This window comes from Nicotiana sylvestris, chromosome 8, assembly GCF_000393655.2.
Source record: "Nicotiana sylvestris chromosome 8, ASM39365v2, whole genome shotgun sequence".
NCBI classification, from domain to species: domain Eukaryota; kingdom Viridiplantae; phylum Streptophyta; class Magnoliopsida; order Solanales; family Solanaceae; genus Nicotiana; species Nicotiana sylvestris.
Window position 1 is genome coordinate 149,045,362 of NC_091064.1, and position 21,771 is coordinate 149,067,132.

The following is a 21,771-nucleotide window of genomic DNA, read 5'->3' on the forward strand; positions in this document are numbered from 1 at the left end:
CACAACACTAATCAAAATTTTCCAACAGCATGTTGCTCAGAATTCTCATTTCACCACCCTGCGCCTAGTAAGAAAAGGAGGAAAACCTAATTAACCGGAACACATTTGGCCTTGAAAAAATAGCAGCCAGTTGATTATGCATAGGACAGAAGAACCTTTTCACAAGAGTATTTTGTGGTTTAAAGTACGGACAAACAATAAATAGGGACATGATCTAAAACCATCTAAGAATTTTACAAACACTAGTCATACAGGTGAAGTTACGAAAAAATTGTAGTAGTAGTAAATTACCGTTAGTATTTAGGAAAATTGTTACCAGCTGATCTCTGCATTAACTCCTTTTGATATCTTCTAACTGAAATAATTTCCACTGGTTGTATTTTGTATGCATTTTTTGACCACACAAAATCGGAAAGTCGGTGGGGTAACCGAACCAAAACTGGAAAAAGAAATCACTTAAAATTGGCCACCGAAAAATGTTAGTCCTCAAAAAGTAGTTTTTGCCTCAGAATCACAGGGCATGAAACACTCATCTTAGCATATGTTGTACAGAATAAGTAAACCCAAGTTTCATGGTTTGTTTTCTGACTCTTATTGAACTTGTACAAAATAAAATTACAACGAAATGTGAATCCACTAATACATCTAAGGAGCATTACAACAAGAGGGACATCTGAATGACTATGAAAAACCGAATTTGGACAAGGCTGACTGGAACAATTCTGAGAAGGCCTGAGATGTACTCTGATCATCAGCTTTGATCTTTAACTGTACTTTACACGACGATGAATTAACTATACATTCTACAAGATAGGTAGATGGTTCCTCTGCTTTTTGTGCGTAGAAGAAGAACTTGAAGTTCGGCGCTTGACCACCGGAAGCTATGCAGTGGATTGAATGGCCTTGCATGTGACGGATAAGCGCTTGAGGAGTTGTCATTGCTGCCACACCTTGTGGACTAATAGTGGTTTCCTGATAAAGAAGAAAAGGCAAAGTATTATGAAAATGAAGGAGATTTAACTGACAATGGGGGATGTCGTAATAGTAATGTTCCGATATATGTGCACCTGTGATATTGATATTGGCAGTTGACGCCATTTCTGCTGGAAAGTGTTGGGAGCTAGAACAGCTTTAGTATTGAGCTTCAAAACAGGACGCGGAGGAGGAGGGCTAGCTGCAGCAGGCAAACCAAGACCAAGTAAATCATCGATTGCCGAAGCAGCTGATGCCACACTTGGAGTAGATTTGTAATCCAAGGAAACAAGATCAGTTTGAGATGGTGCAGCCAAAGAACCATCATATCCAGGAGCACTGTATGCAGAACCATTGTGACTCGAACCTTTACTTTCTTCTTTATCTGAAGTACTCAAAAGTAAATCCTTGTCATTTGCCTCGATTCTCTGTGCTGGTACTACATTATCAGTCGATTCTGCCCCAATAGACAAATTTCCAATTTCCTCAGAGAAGGCAAACGGCCCTCTATGTTCCTTATCGGTGAACATGTAAGAAGGCTGCAAAAATAATTAAGCATGAGAAACATGTTTCAACATTTCACTAATGTGCAGTAGCATTGAAATTACACTTCTGACTAAGATCCTCAAATTATTATACAATTGATAGGAGTAAAGAACATCTTGCATACCTTTTGATAAACAACAGAGAGGCTGTTAAACTCATCAAAGATACGATCTTTAATTTCATTACTTTGTGTATCAGCAAAGACAGAAACAGCTTGCTTTGGAGGATTCACCACACGCTCTGCTACGGAGACATTGTACTGTAGAAGTCTATAGTATAGTAATGCCCTGTCATGGACATCCTGCAATAATACTTGCACATCATTAGAGGCACATAAAACACTTCATACTAATATTTGCCAATCAACTATAGCTCATTCTCAATTAAGTTCATTCTGTTCTATTCGGGCCTACTTCATTCCAAAACTAAATATATTGTCTTTTTATATCAGTAATTTTTCAAAATACAAAAAAGAAGTGATACCTGATGAAAATCATTAACACCAGCAGCTAATACAGCTCCCAAGGCTTTCTGAGTCTCTGGTGGTCTTCTGAAAAAGCACTTCACTACTGCTGTAAGAAGATGCAAACGAACCTGCATAATGCATAGAAAGCTAAGTCTAATAAGCTTATGCATCTGTTTTGTTTTATGTATATATTTTTAACTCTATGAGAACTACATTTACAAATGCCTTTCAATCCATCCGAACCTTCCTACTGTTAGAGGAGCCCACACAAGAAATTCACAATTTTAGTTCATTCATTATCAATCCCACAAGAAAGCTTTGTTTTTTCCATCACTCAAAAGAGGAAAACTGATGAACATGGATGACATGAATGATGCAGATGACCTCAAGCTATAGGATCAATAGATCTTAAATTGAAGCAATAAGGACAGAGGCAACTGAACAGGGGGGGGGGGCGCCTTTTGCAATTTTGACATCATCACCTTTGTACTAAGCAAGTAATGTATTGACTTGCATTAACAACCCACAAGGTAACTGACAAAAGTTAGCGAAGAAATGTTTTCTCCAAGGCACAAATCATTTTCAAGATTCAGAGCCTTACAAAATGAGACAACTGATTACATTCAGGTATTATGACACTCTTGGTGATGCTCAAAAATAAGAAAGATCTAAAGAAGAGCATAAAAGACTACACAAAAACCAGTCAATAAAAAAGGAATTTAAAAAAGAGACTAAAAACTTGCATAGGAAAAGAAAAAACAAACGCTAAAAAAGAAAAGAAAAATGCAGCTTGATTACCTCTGCAGAATGCTCCTCTTCCCAATTCTCAACAAGACTCTCCAATATATATGGAGCATCTTGCATGTCTTGAGCGTATTCCCCTAACATCCAAATAAGAGCTGCCTTGGCTTTGGGTTCCTGGACAGTTTTGCTACTAATATTCCCTACTACTGCTATACAATCATGACTCCATTGAGGATATTTCCTAAGGAGATCTTTTACAAGTACCTATATGAGCAAATGTCATGGTAAGACCAAACAAGAAGAGCAAGACATGAGGTTTCAGGTAATTTTACATATTTAAGGCACTATTCCTCCAAAACATAAAAAATAAACAACCCCAGAAAAGGAAAGATCCAAAAAGGAAAAAGGAAAACCAATGAAAATATACCAGAGTTTCCGCAGTCACATGGTCCTTCTCCATTTCCAAAAACTGGAGCAGCCTATCTACAATAGCATTAACATCATACTGTTGTAATGCTATTTTGCCAACAGCCCTGATCGATTCTCTCGCCATGGGAATGTCAACATTAGCAGCATATTCACATAGCTCCGTCACTGAAGTCAATCCACAAAGATAGCAATCAGTTTGGCTAATCAAAATATGCAAATTAATGGGTGCTGGGAGCGACAGCTTGAAGTTCTACAAAAGTTGGACAATAAAAGTCCTTAACAATACTCTGGTAACCTACACATCACCACACCAAAAAAGGGTTTATGGATTTAGTCCACAGAATTCTTTATATGTGGAGATCATACACTTGGGGGTCGTTTGGTAGGATGTACAATAATAATGCGGAATAAGGTGTATTAGTAATGCATGGATTAGTAAATGATGGGTTAGTAATGCATGCATTAGTTATGCAGATATTATTTCTTATCTACCGTTTGGTGTGGTGTATTAAAATTATAATGCATTGCATAATATTTAAGAAAAATAGTTGTTTACAAAAATATCCTCCATATTCTCTAGCTTTAAGGGACTTTAAGGATAATTTTGTCTTTAACCATACTAATGCAAGCATTAATAGCCTTGGTATTACTAATGCCATGGTTTTCTATGCATTACTTATACATAGGATAATACCAAGTATGATGTATAACTAATACAAGTATTAGCTATACACAAGTTGAAAAAATGTACCAAACAAGGTATTAGTAATGCATAGAGCTAATGCTTGCATTATTTTTTCTAATACCTCCTACCAAACAACCCCTTAGGATTTACTTGGTTTTATATAAAAGAAAATAGGCTCTTTATGAAACACTACATTTATTATTTACGCATTTGGTTACATTTTTGCTTTCGTGAAGATAATACCTGCATAACCTATGTGTAATCTCTGGCATTTGGGGTATAGTTGTTTGATTTATTGAGTAGATATGATAATAATACCAATACTAGATCGGATACAATTTTAACATAGGTGAAGGGTACTACTGGAATAAATCTGTGTCTAATTTATTACACACATGTTTTAAATAATGCATTGTGTATCCAGATTTAATACGACGAAGTTCACAATCAATAAGTCTAATAATGCAATGACTTTTAATCACTGTATATTCTAATCCTTACGTGTTAATTCATGTATAACTTTTCCACGAGCAAAACAACCCCTATACACCATAAATAATGGGTGTTGTAATTGAAAAAATATAACAAGTGCCTCCAGATTTATTTTAAATTTTTTATTTGATATTTTGAATTTAAGGCATTAATTTTGACTATACTACTAATAAAGAGTTGAATAACGGCTCTGGCCATTGCTTTTTTATTCCAATATAAGATGTGTGCCTAAGCAAAATCCAGACGAAACTAACTACTTCTAAAAAGAGTGAGGTTAATTTGTGAGGTCTATGTGTTATGTCTTAAGCTGGCACTAAACAATAAAAATAGCAAGTGAAGGGATATATTAACTGTTAACAAATTATAGAAAAAAAGTTAGAGATTACGGATAAGAAATTATCTTACAAGAAGACTACAAATAAGAAACTAAAATTTAGTAAAAGAAAACTAGTTAAAAATACATATTTGCATCTAAGTCAAAATTTAAATGGTTTTTTAAACTTGACTGGCATGGTTTTTACTTTATATTATCATCATTCAATTGCAGTTTGACCATTTCCTTTTGATCATATCATTATTTGTTTACCGCATATTTGCCTACAATTTACATATATATATCTGCGTCGTTTTTACTAAAGCACACGCTTTAGTTATGCTTTGCCGGTTAATGCCCAACCGTCTTGGCAGTTTTCTCAGCTTTTCGCCTTTAACAGGCTTCTACTCAAAGCTTTCTACAGAATTTTAAAAAGAAAAGAGAAAAACAAAACAAGTTAAAAAATTTGGATCGATCATGGTACAAATTCACAACTTCTCGTGGAAGGGGAAATAGTTCTACTGAATTGCATTCTCTCTGAAAACAAGTGAATGGTGAAATATCCACTAATACAGTAAATTATGCTTTATTTCTGGAGTTTTAACTACTTAAAATTCCAACTGTTATAGCAAATTAATGTTCAGACTAGTATTCGAACAGCTTAAAAAATCTTATTAAACCTATCTAAGTGAAATTATTTCCAACTACGACCAATACTTTGTTCTTGTTTCTCTATCATACTTATTGTTTAAAATAATAAAGACCTAGTAAAAAGTAAAATTTCTGTAGAAGGGAATTTAAATAACGGTTGTGTCTCCTCGACTATTCCACCTGGTACCTGCTACTTCCTACCAACATAGATATTGGGTAACTATGTCCACCAAGGCATATGTTGATGAGAAGAAATCACCTCGTGTTTTTTATTTCTGCTGGAATTTGCACAAAGGTCTCTAAGATTTGCACCCACTTTACTGACCACTATGCCACACCCTAGGGTGCAAAGGAAACTGATACTAGTTGATCTATTCTCATTTGCCTGAGTCTTCGGGCAGAGTTACCCGGTACTAGAGCTGATTGGAGGAAGTATATATCCGGTGGAATAGCCGAGGTGTCGGAAAGCTGGCTAGGCACCAATCGTTATAAGAAAAAAGTTAATAGGAAGTTAGATACCTTCCTATAAAATAGAAGTGAAAGAATAAAAAATAAAATAAATTGATGACCAATATAGGTACGGCTTTTTAGGGACGAAGCACATTTTTTACGAAGTCAGGAAGAAGCACATTTTGCAAGAATTTCCTTCCTCCAGATAAATTTGACCAATTTTTGGTGTTAGATAAGAAAAATGAGAACCTGCATCTAGTTTTTGGTAATAAAGTGTAATGTAAGAGTTTGTTTTGACAATTATATGGAACTTAAAAATTTAGCACTTCAGTTTATATTTACTAATCACCCTAAACATCAAAACCAACAGAACTTGCTTTCCACAGCTTTATTAACAGTTTACTGATTACTGTGCAAATTCACTCATTCTTACCTCTTCTCAAAAAAGAAATACTCTTTCTTACCTTATGCCCTTAATTATTTTTCAAAATTTTGGCTGGTGCAACACCAATATCCCTTTGACCATGATCCAACACCAGGAAATAAGGTACACACAAAGACGCTTAGGTTGAAAACTTCAAATTAGTTGACTGGTACAGATACTCACCAATTTCATATGTATTGCTCTCATTTGCCACAGCAGTCAGCATCTCAAGTTTTAGCTTTTTGACATAAAATGGCTCATTGTACTGGCAGTAGAAGTGCTTGTAGTCTGCTGAAAAAATATATGGTGCACGCATCACCAGCAAATGTAAATGGCTTAACACGGCATAGGATTGCTCTGGACCTCCTGAGCTAACTAATGTAAGTAGAGGTGCTTTTATACGCTCATATACCTAAACAGAAGAATGAGTAAACGAAAATTAGAACTCAGCATTAGTAAATTATAGGATGTGTCAATGATGAAAATAAAAGAAAATTTTGCATAAATAAAATTTTAAATAACATCATTTTGCATTTTTATGCAACTATTAGGTAACAAAGCTGTCAGAGCAATATAATAATTAAGTTGAGGCGGTTAGATAGCTAAGTGTGAGTACTTATACTTGTTGTAATATAGAATTTATGGCCTCCCTCGGGTAAATATAGCTACTAACAATGTAATGTGTGCCTATAAGAGGAATCAGATGTGAAAAATTAGTTTTCATGCATTAACTCAATATCTCCTTCTTGCTTATCTTAAAGCTCACAGAGAGTAAATCTGATGAAACATTTACACCAATAGAACGTGGGGATCCCATTTGTCTAAAAAATATACACTTGTACCAAAGGTATGTTCCGAGATTGGCACTGTCACAGCATCATTTCCAAGAATGAACATTTTTTGTTCTTTGTTTTAGATCATATACTTGGCTTCATCTGTACGTGTGAAAGTTAAATCTCAAACTGTATTGACTTTTCATGCTTCTTTTTACATGCACAGCAAAGATTCCCAACTTTTTAAGGTAAATTTTTTTATTGATATTGGAAAAATCCCTGTTTGAGAGCTACATAACAGAAAGTATAGAGCCCAATCTATAGAAACCAAGATCGGGTGCACCAAAATGGAACTAGAGACAAGAGGCTATTCCTCAAAAATAAAAAGTCATGCTCAAACACCCCTCTATACTATTTCACTTATTTAACATAACCCACATAAGAGCTAGGGGTGACATCCCATGCCATGGATTTTCTCTTCCTTCTTCTAAAAGCCCACTTAAACAGCCCCTCTTTTAATGTACTCAGCATCACCCAGTGTATTTCGAATCAATTCAAGATCACACACCACAAGCGTGCTGTTATTTGACCGTGCAACCGGAAGTGGTTCCACTTCTTCTCCTGAGCATCTACACATGTTAACATATGGCACCAGCTTATATGTATGATCCTCCTCTTCCTCAAATTTTCCGCTGTTAGTACTAGTCATCTAGCTGTTGGAAACCAAAAGAAGCGAGAAATCATCTCGTCCTTCACCATCAGTAATTTACTGAGAACATGACTTATCTCCTCATTTCCTAACAGTCCTGCATGGTATCTGGTACACTCTATTTTTAAAGTAACTCAATAAGACTTTGCAATTCGCCAATCTCCCAATCCTATAGGTTTTTCTTATAGTTCCAATGAACTCCCCCATCTTGTAGCGTGTGTTTGGGTCAAGACCTGTACATGTTAGGAAAGGCTATCTTCAACACGCTCTCTCCAACCCGAGGTACATATGGCCAGCTCTTCGAGTGTCTCAGTAATACAAACAAAAAAAGACGATGGTTTTTAACATGCCCTTGAAGCTAATTTTGCTCTCATCACTTACCCTAAAAGTAATTTGACCACTAAAGTCTTCCGTCCCATCATAATGCTCCTCCACAATCCATACCAAGATGGTAATGTAATAATCCTAGTCCTTCATCTCCCATCAATGGTATCATGCTTCTCCGTTATGACCTCCCTCCAGAAAGTCCGCACCTCAATCCGATATCTCCATAACCACTTTCTAAGCAGGCGTTATTAAAAATTCTCAGATCTTTTACTCCCAAGTCCTTCCCATTTTCTGGGAGAGTGGTAATTCCTGGTTACATGTGCATCATCGGAAAGGAAATTGCTCTTTAGCCTCTCCAACGTTTTTATCACTCTAACCGTGGTCTGCATTGATGACATGTATGTGAAACTACTAGACAACATGCTCTTGATTAGTACTTCCTCCCTCTTTCGACAAAGACTTCTTTTGCCACCCTACTAACCTATCCTCAACTCTCTCAATGACCGGATTCCACACTTTTAGGTCCTTGTTCGAACCGCCCAACAGCAAGCCAAGTTAAGTAGTAAGGAGAGCTCCAACCTTACAACTAAATACTTGTGCTAGATGCTCAATGTTGTTCAGCTCGCCCACTGATAAGATCTGACATTTTCTGGAGTTTATTCTGAGACCTGCCACAACCTAAAATCATATAAGTACCTATTGCAGGTATGTCGACTGAGACACTCTACATTATTAAGAAAAACCAAAAGTATTGTTCACAAATAAAAGATGTGTGACCCTTACGTTGCTCTGTCCATCCCTCGATACAGTAAAGTCCCTCAGGAGACCTCTCGATATAGCACAAGTCATCATCTAACTCGCCGTTCTTATTACCAAAATGAATAACATGGGAGATAACAAATCCCCCTGCCTCTAATCCATGAGCTGTCGAAGAATCACACGGACTAACAAATCCCCCTGCCTCGAACCCAGGAGCTGTCGAAGAATCCACATGGACTCCCATTCACCAGGACAAATGATTGACCAAATATATGCAGAATCTGTTCCGTACTCCTCCACTTGTCCTTGACTCTCATTCTCATCATGATGAAGTCCAAAAAGTCCCAATTTACCTGGTCATAGGCTTTCTCGAGGTCCAGCTTGCACAGATCTCCCTTTTTCTTCTAGCATCAACCACTTTATTTACCACGACCTCTGAGATTTCACTTCCTTCCACAAACACATTGGTCTTTAGTTGAAAAGCACCTTAAAAATTATAGTATAGATGCTTTCCACCAGACTAATAAGCATGTAGTCTTTAATGCGTGTCGCCCCCTCCCTTTTCTCGAAGAGCCCTGAAAGATGCAGATAAGAAATGGAGGAACCTAATTCAATCCCAAAAGCTAGCACGTGAGATGAGGATTTCCCAAGACCATATAAAGAGGCAACAACCCATTTCCGCCACCAATATGGGATACTTAACTCCCCACCCTCCCCGGGCACGCTTAGAGCTGGACAACATAACCCGGGAGGGGGGGGGGCAACATCGGGTACACCATGAATAGGAATGAACCTTAAACAGGGGTTATCATAAACCTACTGAATTTTATATCATCTCCTAAAAAAGACAATTTGGACCAAAAAGATATAAAGATATGTAAAAAATTAAAATGAACAGAGCTACCCGGAGCATACTCAAAAGAATAGTGGAAAAATAAATCGACTATTTGGTGAGTAGAAACTTTAGCTGATGACAAGTAAAAAGAGATGGCTATCATCATCTACTAGGGAAATTTTTTAGCTGAATACTAGGATGGGAACCTGTTGATGAATGTCAGCCATAGAGAGTGTCAGTTGTAAAAATAACTTGATTGTTGCCAAGACAACAGCACCATTAGCGTGTTGAAGCCTATCTTCAAGAAGATTCATCATGTCAAATATCTCATTATTGTCAGCAGGCACATACTTTGAAACCAGATCAAGAACAACACATTGAGCCCATTCACTGAACTCCTTGAACCTGCAGAATCATGTCTGAAAGATAAGGCAATTCTTCACTAGAAAGTCCAAACAACGCAACGACAAGGAAAGGGAAGCATTAATTCTACTTTTTTCATGGGATTTGATGAAAAAGATACTAAACATGCCACACTGAGATTTTATTATCCGTGTAGTGTAACTGTCTCCACAGATAAAAGAATTAACAGGCTCCCAGGAGTCTTACACTATTGCATGATCTTAAGCAGCTAGAGAAAAATATTAAACACCGCAACAAAATGGTAAAATATAGAAAGGAGAGCGGGAAGTATAACTACTCTCTCAAGTGTCAGCAAAAGATATCTATCCAAAAAGTTTCAGCAAAGAGATATCTTCACCAAGCAGTTTGAGCTAGTTTAGGGCCTGCCTGCTGCCTAAGTCCAAGTACATTAGGTTTTTAGACAATAAACCTTTGTTTCTTTGACAAAACCGCAGTCCATCTTTCCGTGAAAGAATCAGGATTTTAAAGAGCATTGAAACATTGCATTCCCTCCAAAAACAAGCACTCCCTCTGTCCCAATTTATGTGAGCTAGACCTACCCATGTTTTTTGTTTCTCTATGTTGCTCGAATTTGGATGTGAGCAACCGATACGGGTGCGAATCTAGAAGTTGGATTTGTCATCACCTTAATCATAGGATTTGGGGATACATATAGGAGTAAGGGTACGGGTGTTAAGATACAGCTAAAAATTGCATATTCAACATATATAAGTATATATTTTGACAATTAATTGAAATTATCAAATTAAGGCTAGAATAGTTAACTTCTCTGTACACACTTAATACTTTATTGATATATATAATTATATATAACCAAATAGCCAATCAACCTATTTCTTGGCCGTAGTTGTAGCCAAAGCACCAAATTTAGGTTGATCAAATCCATTGCGGATCCACGCCCACACCCTGTCTGGTCGACACGAGTGCGGCAAGCATTTTGAAGGGTTGAGCAAGATAGGTGTTTCCCAATTGTGGGACTATCAATATTGAAAATCATATTTTTGAGATTGACAATGATCATTCCTTTCTGAGTGAACTTTAAATATAGTATTCACGCTCTAGTTCTGCAGATCTAGGCATGCGAGAGGGTATTTGAATGCCCCACGTTGGTTGAAGGAAAAGTTGCCTTATATGGTTTTGAACAATCCTCACATCATAAGCTAGCATATCAAAACTACAAATGTCGCAAAAAAAGCTATATGCATCATTTTGTTTTGGAACATTGTAGTATCCTGATCCGTGTCCAAATACACCACACAATTTCAAGCACAGTACTTCTATAAAGATTACCTTTTGTTATGACCTAAAAATCAAATATGAAGGCACTCACAGACTTTCAGTAGTCACACATTCTTCTCCTATGAGGCTATGACTGCAAATAATATACTATGTAGTCCCTCCAGGAAAGACAATGCATAAACAAGTGCATATAACCTCTACTTTTGCAATCAACAAGATTCTTTAATTTTATCTTTATCCAACAAATTCTAAATTATACTAGAGTCCCTGAAGAGGACAAAGATTTTCATGCTACTGCTCATTCAAAATCTCTGCGACATATTAGTAAATTTTTTTGTCTATAAATAATCGCGACATATCGATATCAGTAATCTAAAAGCATGTTAGACTTTACGAATACAGATTTACTAGCAACACTTTTGTTCTATAGCATTCAAACAAGTGAAGCTACTAGCAACCCTCAAAGTCACATGTAAACACAAGACCTTCCTAATGATGAAAATCAATAAAAAAAAGTAAGACAAGAACCAGTATTGCACCGAGTAAAAGTTATATATCAACTTAATTCAGAAATGACTGCAGAAAAGTACACCATAAACTGTTTTTGCCCTTTTTGATGAATACACAGAGTTGATTATTCCATACACAGACATGATTGCCAAAAGTACAAAATATAGTGGAGATTTTATCACATGGTTCCGATAAGGTATTCAATCACATGGTTATGACAGCAATTCACCTATTCAAAAGGTAATAAATAAGTGGCTTGCTTAGTAGTGTTTCTCTTTCTGTTGATGCTTCCTCAGATTTTGTTGCTTCCAAACCCCAGATTTCCTGTAGGGAACACAAGCAGTTGGCTACAACCTGAAGAAAGAAGAAAGATGAATATGAGTAAATGATAATGCTAGAGATCATGAGATGGCTGCTTCTTTTACACATGAAATTAGAGTTGTTAAATTCTTTGTTGTTAAATTCTTTCTGGTGATAAATAAAGAGCTTTGACATTTGTTGAAAAGCATTGCATGTTGATGCATGTATATGAAAATAAATCATGAGTGGAAAAGCTTAAACGTATTGAAGACTGGCAGAACTCTTTATAATTGTGTGGAGCAAATGATGGAAGACTAACAGGAAAGAAATGTCATTACTAGTAGTATTCAATATACACATAAGCATAGTTAAATGACATCTCAATTCTCAAGGCTATAACATCGAAAGCAGCATATACTATAGGTTGGTAAAAACAAGAACTTTTTTTTGTGATAAGATAAATTGTATTAATCAAAAGGGCGAGAACTCCCGTAAACAAGAAGTATACCAAAAGATAGAGAATTTACATCAAAACATGATTCTCTACAAAAGACGTCCAATCTTCCATACAAATAGGGGTTATATGAGTGCACCAAAAAGTGATCAAAGATAAAAGACTATTCTTAAGATGTGAAAAAGGAGACTCAATCCCCTCAAAAGCTCTCCTATTTCTCTCCCCCAAACTATCCACATGAGAGCTAACGGGACGAACTTCCACGCCTTTTGCTTTCTTCTTCTGCGGAAACCGGCCCAGCAATATAGCATTTCCTTTACAGTGCTTGGCATCACCCATTGAACACCAAAAAGGTTCAGGATCGCCCTCCACAAAGCCGAGGACACAGGACAATGCAACAAAAGACGATCAACTTCTTCCCCTGAGCTTTTACACATATAGCACCAACTAACAATAGTAATTCCCCTCTTTCGCAGATTCTCAACAGTCAAAATCACTCCCCTCGCCGCTAGCCATGCAAAAAAGCACACCTTCGAGGGCGCCTTAGGAATCCAGATCGAGAAGTATGGAAAAAAGGCCTCCTCTCTCACCGACATACTCTGGTAAAAGGACTTTACGGTGAACAGACTATCGCCACGTAAATCCCATCTCCAAGAATCACAAGATGGCTGAGGCCTGTCTTGCCCATATAGCAGTGTCAATAAATCTTGGAGCTCCGCAATCTCCCAATCTTGCATGTTCCTTCTAAATGAGAGGTCCCATACTACCCCCCCTACATGCTCCTTACGAATTCGTTGGACCATCAATTCCTTCTGGTTTGAAACTCTGAAGACGTGGGGAAGGAGACCCTCAGAGTATCCTCTCCACACCACCTATGATTCCAAAAGCTGATTCTCTTTCCATCTCCCACCCTATAAGAAATGTTGCCACTGAAGGATTCCCAATTCTTCATGATGCTCCTCCACATGCCACACCCGAAAGGTGTTATGATTGCCTTGGTCCTCCAACCCCCTCCCATGGGATCGTACTTTTCTACTATGACCTCCTTCCATAGAGCATGCTCTTCTACCCCGAATTTCCACAGCCATTTCCCCAACAAAGCTCTGTTTAATACCCTAAGATCTTTTACTCCAAGTCCACCCCACTTCTTTGGGAAGTGACTGTCTGCCAATTCACTAGATGATACTTTCTAGTTCCATCCGCTGCATCCCAAAGAAAATTCCTTTGAAGCCGCTCCAGTTTTTCTGTGATGCTCACAGGAGCTTGCAACAGGGACAAGTAATAGGTGGACATACTCGATAAAGTGCTTTTAATGAGAACTTCCTTTCCGCCTTTTGACAAGTACCGTTTCTGCCAGCCTGCTAATCTTTTTTCAACTCTTTCGATCACTGAATTCCAAACCGTAGCATCCTTATGCGAAGCGCCCCATGGGAGACCCAGGTAAGTAGTGGTAAGGGAGCCCACCTTACATCCGAGAACATAAGACAAAGCATCGATGTTAGCAACCTCACCCACCGGGAAAATCTCACACTTGCCGAGGTTGATTTTGAGACCTGATACTATCTGAAACCATTGCAGGACCTGTTTCAGGTAGGTCAACTGATCCATATCGGCATCACAGAAAACCAGGGTGTCATCCGCAAAAAGCAAATGAGAGACTCTTCGGGCACTGGGCACCCCGATCGGAGCTAAGAATCCTCTCAAGAAGCCTCCGCCCACCGCTCGATCCATCATTTTACTCAAAGCATCCATCACTAGAATGAATAGCATGAGGGACAGGGGGTCTCCTTGCCTGAGACCCCTGAAGCTGCTAAAGAAACCACACGGGCTACCATTAACCAGGATAGAGAATCTGACTGAGGAAATGCAAAACTTGATCCATCCCTCCATCTTGCCCCAAACCCCATCCGCATCATAATGAAATCCAGGAACTCCCAATTGACATGGTCGAAAGCCTTCTCAAGGTCCAACTTGCATAGTAAGCAGGGATCTCTATTTTTCCTTCTGGAGTCTACAAGTTCATTTGCCACCAAAGCGGCATCCAAGATCTGCCTACCTTCACAAACGCATTCTGGGAGGACGAAAAAGACACGTCAAGAACCTTCTTGAGTATATTGGAAAGCACTTTAGAAATAATCTTGTAAATGCTCCCCACAAGACTAATAGGCCTGTAGTCACTGATAGAAGATGCACTTTCTTTCTTAGGCACAATAGTAATAAAGAAGCATTGATACTTCTCTCGAAAACACCATTCATATGGAAGTATTCAATGGCTTCCATCAACTCCCCCTTGATGGTGTCCCAACAGAGCTGGAAGAAAGCCAAGGAGAAACTATCAGGGTCGGGGGCCTTATCACCAGCACAACTCGACACAGCCTCGTGCACCTCCTCCTCCTCGAAAGCCCTTTCTAGCCACTCACTGGCTCCCTCCCCTATGTGGTTGAACTCTATTCCCCCAAAAGTCGGCCTTCAACTAACTTCCTCTTTGTATAAGTTCTCATAGAACCTCACTGTCGCCCCTTTTACCTCCTCCTCTCCCTCAATCCTCGCCCTATCCACAACTAAGGACTCTATGAAGTTTCTCCTTCGATTTGCAACCGCCACCCTGTGGAAAAATTTGGTATTTGAATCCCCTTCCTTTAACCATAGCGCCCTCGATTTTTGCCGCCAACTAGTCTCCTGAGCTATTGCTAACTCAACTATTTCCCTCTTAACCTCCCCCAATCTCTCTTTCTCAGATTCATCTAACTCCCTCGCCCCTTCCCCTCTCTCTAAATCCCCCAATTCATGCATAAGCTCCCTCATTTTAACCTCTACCCTCCCAAAAACCTCCTTATTCCACCTAATAATATCTCACTTGAGCAATTTAAGTTTCTTCGAAAGACGGAATGAAGGTGTCCTTGATACCCCGTAGCTTGTCCACCATTCTTTCACCTTCTCACCAAATCCTGGCACCTTCAACCACATGTTCTCGAATCTGAAGGGAGCACGCACCCCCACTCTCTGCATCCATCTAATTCTAGCAAGATAGGCAAATGATCCGAAGTCAACCTAGGTAAAGGAATCTGCAGCACATTCTGCACCAGCTCATCCCAGGATGGCGATATTAGAAATCTATCAAGTCTAGACCTTGAGTTGGAATCCTCCGCCCTGGCCCAAGTAAACCTTTCCCCTGACAGAGGAAGATCGATGAGAAAGTGATCATTGATGAAGTCAGAAAACTCCTACATGGCCCTCGAAATCATACTACACCCTAATCTCTCCTCCGGGAATCTAATAGTGTTAAAGTCTCCCCCAAAACCCATGGAATATCCCATTCCCCCATCATATTGGACAGTTCCTCCCAGAAAAACACCTTGGACCCTTCTCCTACCCGTCCGTACACTCCCCCAAATCCCCACTCCACCACACTCACTCTATTTTTGACAAGAGCTGCTAAAGAAAAAAGTCCCTTCTTATAGCCTGTTTGGCCAAGCTTCTTTTTGGCCAAAAGTGCTTTTTTGGGCCAAAAGTGCTTTTGGCCAAAAATTGATGTGTTTGGCCAAGCTTTTGGAAGGAAAAAAAGAGCTTTTGAGGAGAAGCAGAAGCAGTTTTGGAGAAGCAGAAAAAAGTAGCTTCTCTCCAAAAGCACTTTTTGAGAAGCACTTTTGAGAAAAATACACTTAGAAGCAGTTTTTAAAGCTTGGCCAAACACTAATTGCTGCTCAGAAGTGCTTTTCAAACTAATTAGTCAAACACAAACTGCTTCTCGCCAAAAGTACTTTTGAGAAAAGCACTTTTGAAAAAAAACACTTTTCAAAATAAGCTGATTTTTACAGCTTGGCCAAACGGGCTATTAATCTCCTTTACCTCCAAGCTTCTATCATCCCACATTAGAAGAATGCCCCGGCACTTCCCACTGCTGGAACCCACTTATATTTTACCCAACTACCTCCCCAGACACTGCTCATAATCACATTCGACAAAACTTCCATTTTTGTCTCCTGAAAGCAAACTAGGTTAGCACCCCACTATCTAACTCCCACTTTGATGATAGCCCTTTTGTTTGGGTCATTCATCCCCATCGCATTCCATGAAAGAATCTTAACTTCCATAAGAAACTATATCCCCCTTCTCCCCACATCCTCTAACCGAGCTCCCTTCCTCCCTGTCACACACCCGGCCCCTTCTCTTGTACACCATTACATCCCCTAAATTATTTTGCTTAACACCTTGACCCACCTCCCTCCCTGCACCATCATAACAAGATTGTTGCTCAATCTCCCTCAACAGTTCTAACACCCTATCTTCCTTCCCTTCAAAAGAAACACCAAGAAACTTCCCAAAGTTTAATAGTTTATCCTCCATCCAGAAAGACATATCCTCTCCTCCAATCCGAGATGAAATTGGACAGACGTCTTCTATATGTACCATTTCCTTGCCCTTACTGGAGGAATACAAGACCATAGCATTGCTAGCAATAGGAACTTTAGGTGCCGAAAGGATCTTGCCATTTCCTTGAGGGGTATCAATCTCTGAAATTAGCACCCCGCTGCTACATGAATGACCAAGAACACTAGTAGGGTAACAGGAAGGAGGAGAGCATGGAGCCCTTGGCGGCATCTTAACTAGAAATACTGGTCCGGCACTAACATCAGATGGGGCATGCTCAACGATCTTTCCAGAAGAAGAAGAAGCTTGAAGTGTAGCCTCAACACAACTAAGCCCAGGAGCAGATGAGGGGGCGATGGAGCTGGGTCCATCAGAGGCGGGAGATCGTGGAATAACAGCACCATCTATAGCCGGTGCCGCCCCTGAAGCAGCGGCCATCGAAGAAGGGCGAAGGTCACTAGAGCTCGGTGCAGAAATGCCACTGTGTGTAGCACCATTGGCAGAAGAAGGAAGAACGATTGTTCCCATATGCTTAGGAGCCTTAACAGACGCAGCTTGAAATAATCTGGGTCCCTTATAATCAATTCTAATAGAGTTGGGAAAAGTTGTTGGGCCCATGTGAGGAGGCCCAGGCCTATACTTGCTGAAAACTTGTCTGGCCCTAGGATAATTAGAAGATGACCAGCCCATTCTACCTTGCCAACCCGCATCACTAACTCATTCACGTCTTTCCCTCCTGTTGAAATTTTGTCTTCTTCTCCCAAATTCAAACCTCTCGTCTCTTCTCGATCTAACATCTGATTCTGGCTTAGACCACTGATCCGGTGAGCCCTCCCCTCCCCTCCCCTCAGAGACTGATTTCTCCTCCCCTCCCTTCTATTTGACCTTCCCTTTTCTTCCGCCACTATCACAGGCATAAAGATAGGGCGAAATTCAGGGCTCAACCACACCCTATAACTCAAGTAGCCATCTTCCACTACAGTGGAGACAAGGATTCTGCCCCTTTTTCTCACCACAATCCTCACTCGCGATAGATCATGTAGGTTGCAAGTGACATCAATAAAGCCCCCACATATTTCACCAATCTTCTTGAAGAGGCCAAGGCACCAAATATGCACTGGGAGACCCACCATGTTGACCACCAATGTTTCGCCGGTGAAACGATGGTCGAGACACCCATCGTGCTCCACCCATCTGTCTAGATGTAAAAAGTTCCCATCAAACCATCTATTTCCTTTAACAAGAATTTCTGAAGCTTGAGACTCGTCGAGAAATCGAAAGAGATATTGTGTATCCCCCAGTTGCGTTATTTTCAGCCCGTCATTGACATTCCATGCATCTGCTGCCCAATTCCTAACAGCCTCTAGAGAACCAACCCATTTGGAGAAAAATCCAATTAGACAAGATTTCAAGAAACCCTTGCGTCTGAGAGTGTGCTCCTCAGACAGCGAGAAGTGTGGCACCTGCCCTACGTCGAGCTTTCGATGACATCTTCCCTCAAGTTCTAGGGTTGGCCAAGAGGCAGCTTTGATAAAAGACATTTTTCCCAGTTTTCTAGATTCTAGTGAGAAGTAGGAGTTTCTCTCTGTAGAGTCCATCATTTCTAAAAGGCTGACTGAAGAAGAAAATCTGAAATCTAGTCGGAAAAAACCTCCCCCGTCGCCGGAGAATAGTGAAAGTCGTCGGATTTTGGAGAAAGTTAGATGGGTAGGCTCGGAATAGCCTTGTGAAGAGGCTGTCTGAAGGCGACCAGACGAGATCTAGCCGAAAATTGGCTCACGCGCCGGCCCGTGGCATAAAGGTCGCCGGAAGTGGGCCGCGCGTGAGGGCGCGTGGGAGGCTATCCGTCGAAGATTTTTCTGGGTTTTGGTCGCGATAGGGGTGGCTATCTGTGGGTGGTGATAGAATCCTAGGATTCATGGTACAGAGATGCCTCGGGAGTAGTGCCTGAGAGCATCTTAGGGTTTCTATTTTCTGTCCTAACCCTCTAGAGTATTGTTAAAGGAGCTGCAACACAAACGCCTCAGATAGGGAACAGGAAGGAGCTGAGATCCCCGACTCAGCCACTCTCTGTTCTTAAGTAAGTGTTCCCCTCTTCAAATCAAATGAATATGTTAGTTACCACCAATTTTAACTTTAGTCATTTGCGGATTATTGTTTCACATGATTCTCTTGTGACTAGGTCCCACCATCTTAAGGCGCCCATCTTTGTTAAAAATACGACAATTAGGGATCAAGTGCTAGAAGGCTCCCGTCCAGGCAAGCTCGAAGGAAGATGAATGAACACAACTTTACATCCTCATGGGAGAGAATGGTTTCAACTTTCAAGATTCGAACCCTGCCACCTGTATTAACACACAACGCTCTCCATTGCACCAAAGACCGCCTTCTAGTACCCTAATTACTAGTCCAAAAAATCAAGATAAGCATACTCAAATATCTCATCACTAGTCAAAGTTTTTAAAAAGTGAAATTCTTAGAGAACTTCACCCTGATGATAAAGAGACAATGTCACCATCTCCTCCATCCGTTATGCCTTCCTCACAAATAAACGTTTATTCTTTTCATTCCTTCCTTTATAGCATATCATTTTTTTGTTCTCAATTTATTTATCTAAATTCATACTATAATACAATTTTTTAATTAAGTAATAGTTTTATTATAAAGTTTGAGCACAAGAACGCCAGTATACAAGAAGTGCACCAAAAGGTAGAAAACCTAAAAAAGATATGGTTTCCTACGAATGTCACGTAAAGAATTAATCTTTATCCTAATCAGACCTTGGGTTCCCAAAATGAAAAAGATTTGTCTAAAATCACCCAATTCTGCGATGTTGTAACCTTTTCCTAATCCCATCCACAATATCCCAACATAAGAACTGCTTCCACGACCATACTATGTTCTTAAATAGACATATATATAATTAACATTGATACTGCAAATGAGATATGAATTTGGCAATAGAAATCACATGTACAACTCAAACACCAAGTTGATTTATCTCCAACAAAGTTGAATCATATAAACAGCAGCAAAAGCCTGGCAAACACAGAAGAAAGATTCATTTGTTAAGCAAACTAGCTATCTCTATTTCCCGTTGCAGTAGTGTAAACTAGTCATCTGTATTTCCCATTGCAGTAGTCTAAGTTCTACATGACTTTTGCCATGAGCTGCAAGGAACTAATTATAGTTTCCCGAATATAGATCTATTTCTCACACCTTTATAATAAAAAAATAACATTATCAAATTATGCCCAAGTATGCTGCAAATTGTTGGAACAATTATCCATTATGAGATGCATGGAATCCACACCATCTATGCTGAAATGCTACCCGATGTCATAGAGAGAGGGAAAAATGAAACCAGGAAAAAGGGAAAATCTATGGTTATATCAAAAAGTGTCTGCAACTATTTTGTTGTTATTGTAAATCATATAGCAACCAAACAGTAGGTAATAATTGCTTCGAAAAACTCAAGCATAAGGAAGTAGCCAAAAAAAAAAGAGAAAAGATATCATGTCGATCAAATTGCCAAACCTGAGCATCTCGATCATTAAGCATCAAATGCTTAAGCGTGACAGGAAAATCCGCATCCATGCAAGTTGATGCTGAGATATGGTACAACTTCAAAACACCAATGGCTGCAACTGTCCTGACATAGCTATTTGAATCCTTCAACCCTAAACCCAAGGGGCCGACCAAATACTCAACCAAATTTGTGACCCGCAGAGAACACAAGCTCCTTAGAGCCAAACCGCGAATCATGGGATCCTCATCTTTGCAGTCCTTCTGAAGAAAGTTAATGGTCAAAAGCGCGAGTTCTGGGTTGTTTTTAGCATAGTTCCCAACATAAAGGTAGCACATCTTTTTTAGAACAATATCTGAGGTAGCTGAGCACATAACCATTTCGCTGAAAACTGATGAAACGTCTATCCCAATTGTCATACACGAGATCACCTTCTTGAACAGCTCCCTCTTTGCATCATCAGTCCCGGGAGCTCGGCTACCTGCCAGCTGCCTTAGCTGCATCTTCAAATCTGAAACTTCCCCTTTTCTGCACCAATGAAAACTTACATCAGCAATTGTATATCCTTTAAACTGTACATAAAATTTCAATTTTTGCCATTCCAAAAGCCCTAATCTTTATTTACTGGAATCCCATAGAAGCAAGCAAAGCTCATTTTTTAACAAGGACATTGCCTTATGTAATTATAACAAAATAGAATGTATCATATAGCCATTAAATATAAACCATCGAGTTATTAATACAGTATAACTATGCAAAAAAAAAAGTAGTGATTTGAATAGGTGAACTTTTTAGGTCAATGTGGGAAATACCAACATCATGATCGAAGCTAAAAATCCAATCTTGATCGTTTATTGAGTAGTTAAGTAGTATTTTCGGCTTCCGAAATTCAAGAATTCAACTATAAACAATTCAATTTCATCGGCTTTCTTGAAAGGGTCACGAACAAGACTACGTAAAAGACAATGAAAAATAGGAAGAGTTCCTACTTGGTATGGATTTTTTTTAATTCTCCGTCTAAAAGGGTATATGAAAAAATTTTACAAAAAAGAAAAAAAGAAAGAAGAATTGTTTACCCGGAAGGTTGAGAAGGTGAAGGAGATCGATGAGTTTGAGCTGGAGGAGCCATTGATTGCACACTGGATCTTGATTCGTTTTTCTCTAAAAGGAATGGATCTCACAGTTTTGGTTATGTAATGAGTACAGCACTACACCCCAAAGAATCAAAGGGAGTTGTAGAGTTTTTGCTGGTGTTCTGATGCTTTCTCTGCTACTGTGATGTGGCAGGGATGTGGAAATTCCAATATCTACTGTTGTTGCCCTCCAATTTGGTGAATTAACCCATTGCAATCTCAATTTAACATAACTTTAAT

At 39.3% G+C, this 21,771-nt stretch overlaps 1 protein-coding gene across 1 annotated transcript; it reads right to left on the bottom strand.

The window, feature by feature from the left end:
- Nucleotides 1-440: 440 nt before the first annotated feature.
- Nucleotides 441-21,771, bottom strand: LOC104233941 (beta-adaptin-like protein A). Its single transcript, XM_009787402.2, has 11 exons — nt 21,475-21,771; nt 20,410-20,926; nt 11,977-12,101; nt 9,782-9,980; nt 6,356-6,584; nt 3,156-3,322; nt 2,783-2,992; nt 2,002-2,112; nt 1,643-1,819; nt 1,068-1,511; nt 441-972 (listed from the first exon to the last, which is right to left on the bottom strand). The coding sequence occupies exons 1-11, from the start codon at nt 21,525-21,527 to the stop codon at nt 682-684; spliced, it is 2,523 nt and encodes an 840-aa protein (XP_009785704.1). The 5' UTR covers nt 21,528-21,771; the 3' UTR covers nt 441-681.

What these genes read in the sequence shown, in the direction of transcription:
- LOC104233941 (XM_009787402.2), bottom strand. Translation starts at nt 21,527, where the DNA reads ATGGCTCCTCCAGCTCAAACTCATCGATCTCCTTCACCTTCTCAACCT. An exon ending in TCACCTTCTCAACCTTCCGG is followed by an intron (nt 20,927 to 21,474) that starts GTAAACAATTCT and finishes TCATTGGTGCAG; the next exon opens with AAAAGGGGAAGTTTCAGATT. An exon ending in ATGTGACTGCGGAAACTCTG is followed by an intron (nt 2,993 to 3,155) that starts GTATATTTTCAT and finishes TTGCTCATATAG; the next exon opens with GTACTTGTAAAAGATCTCCT.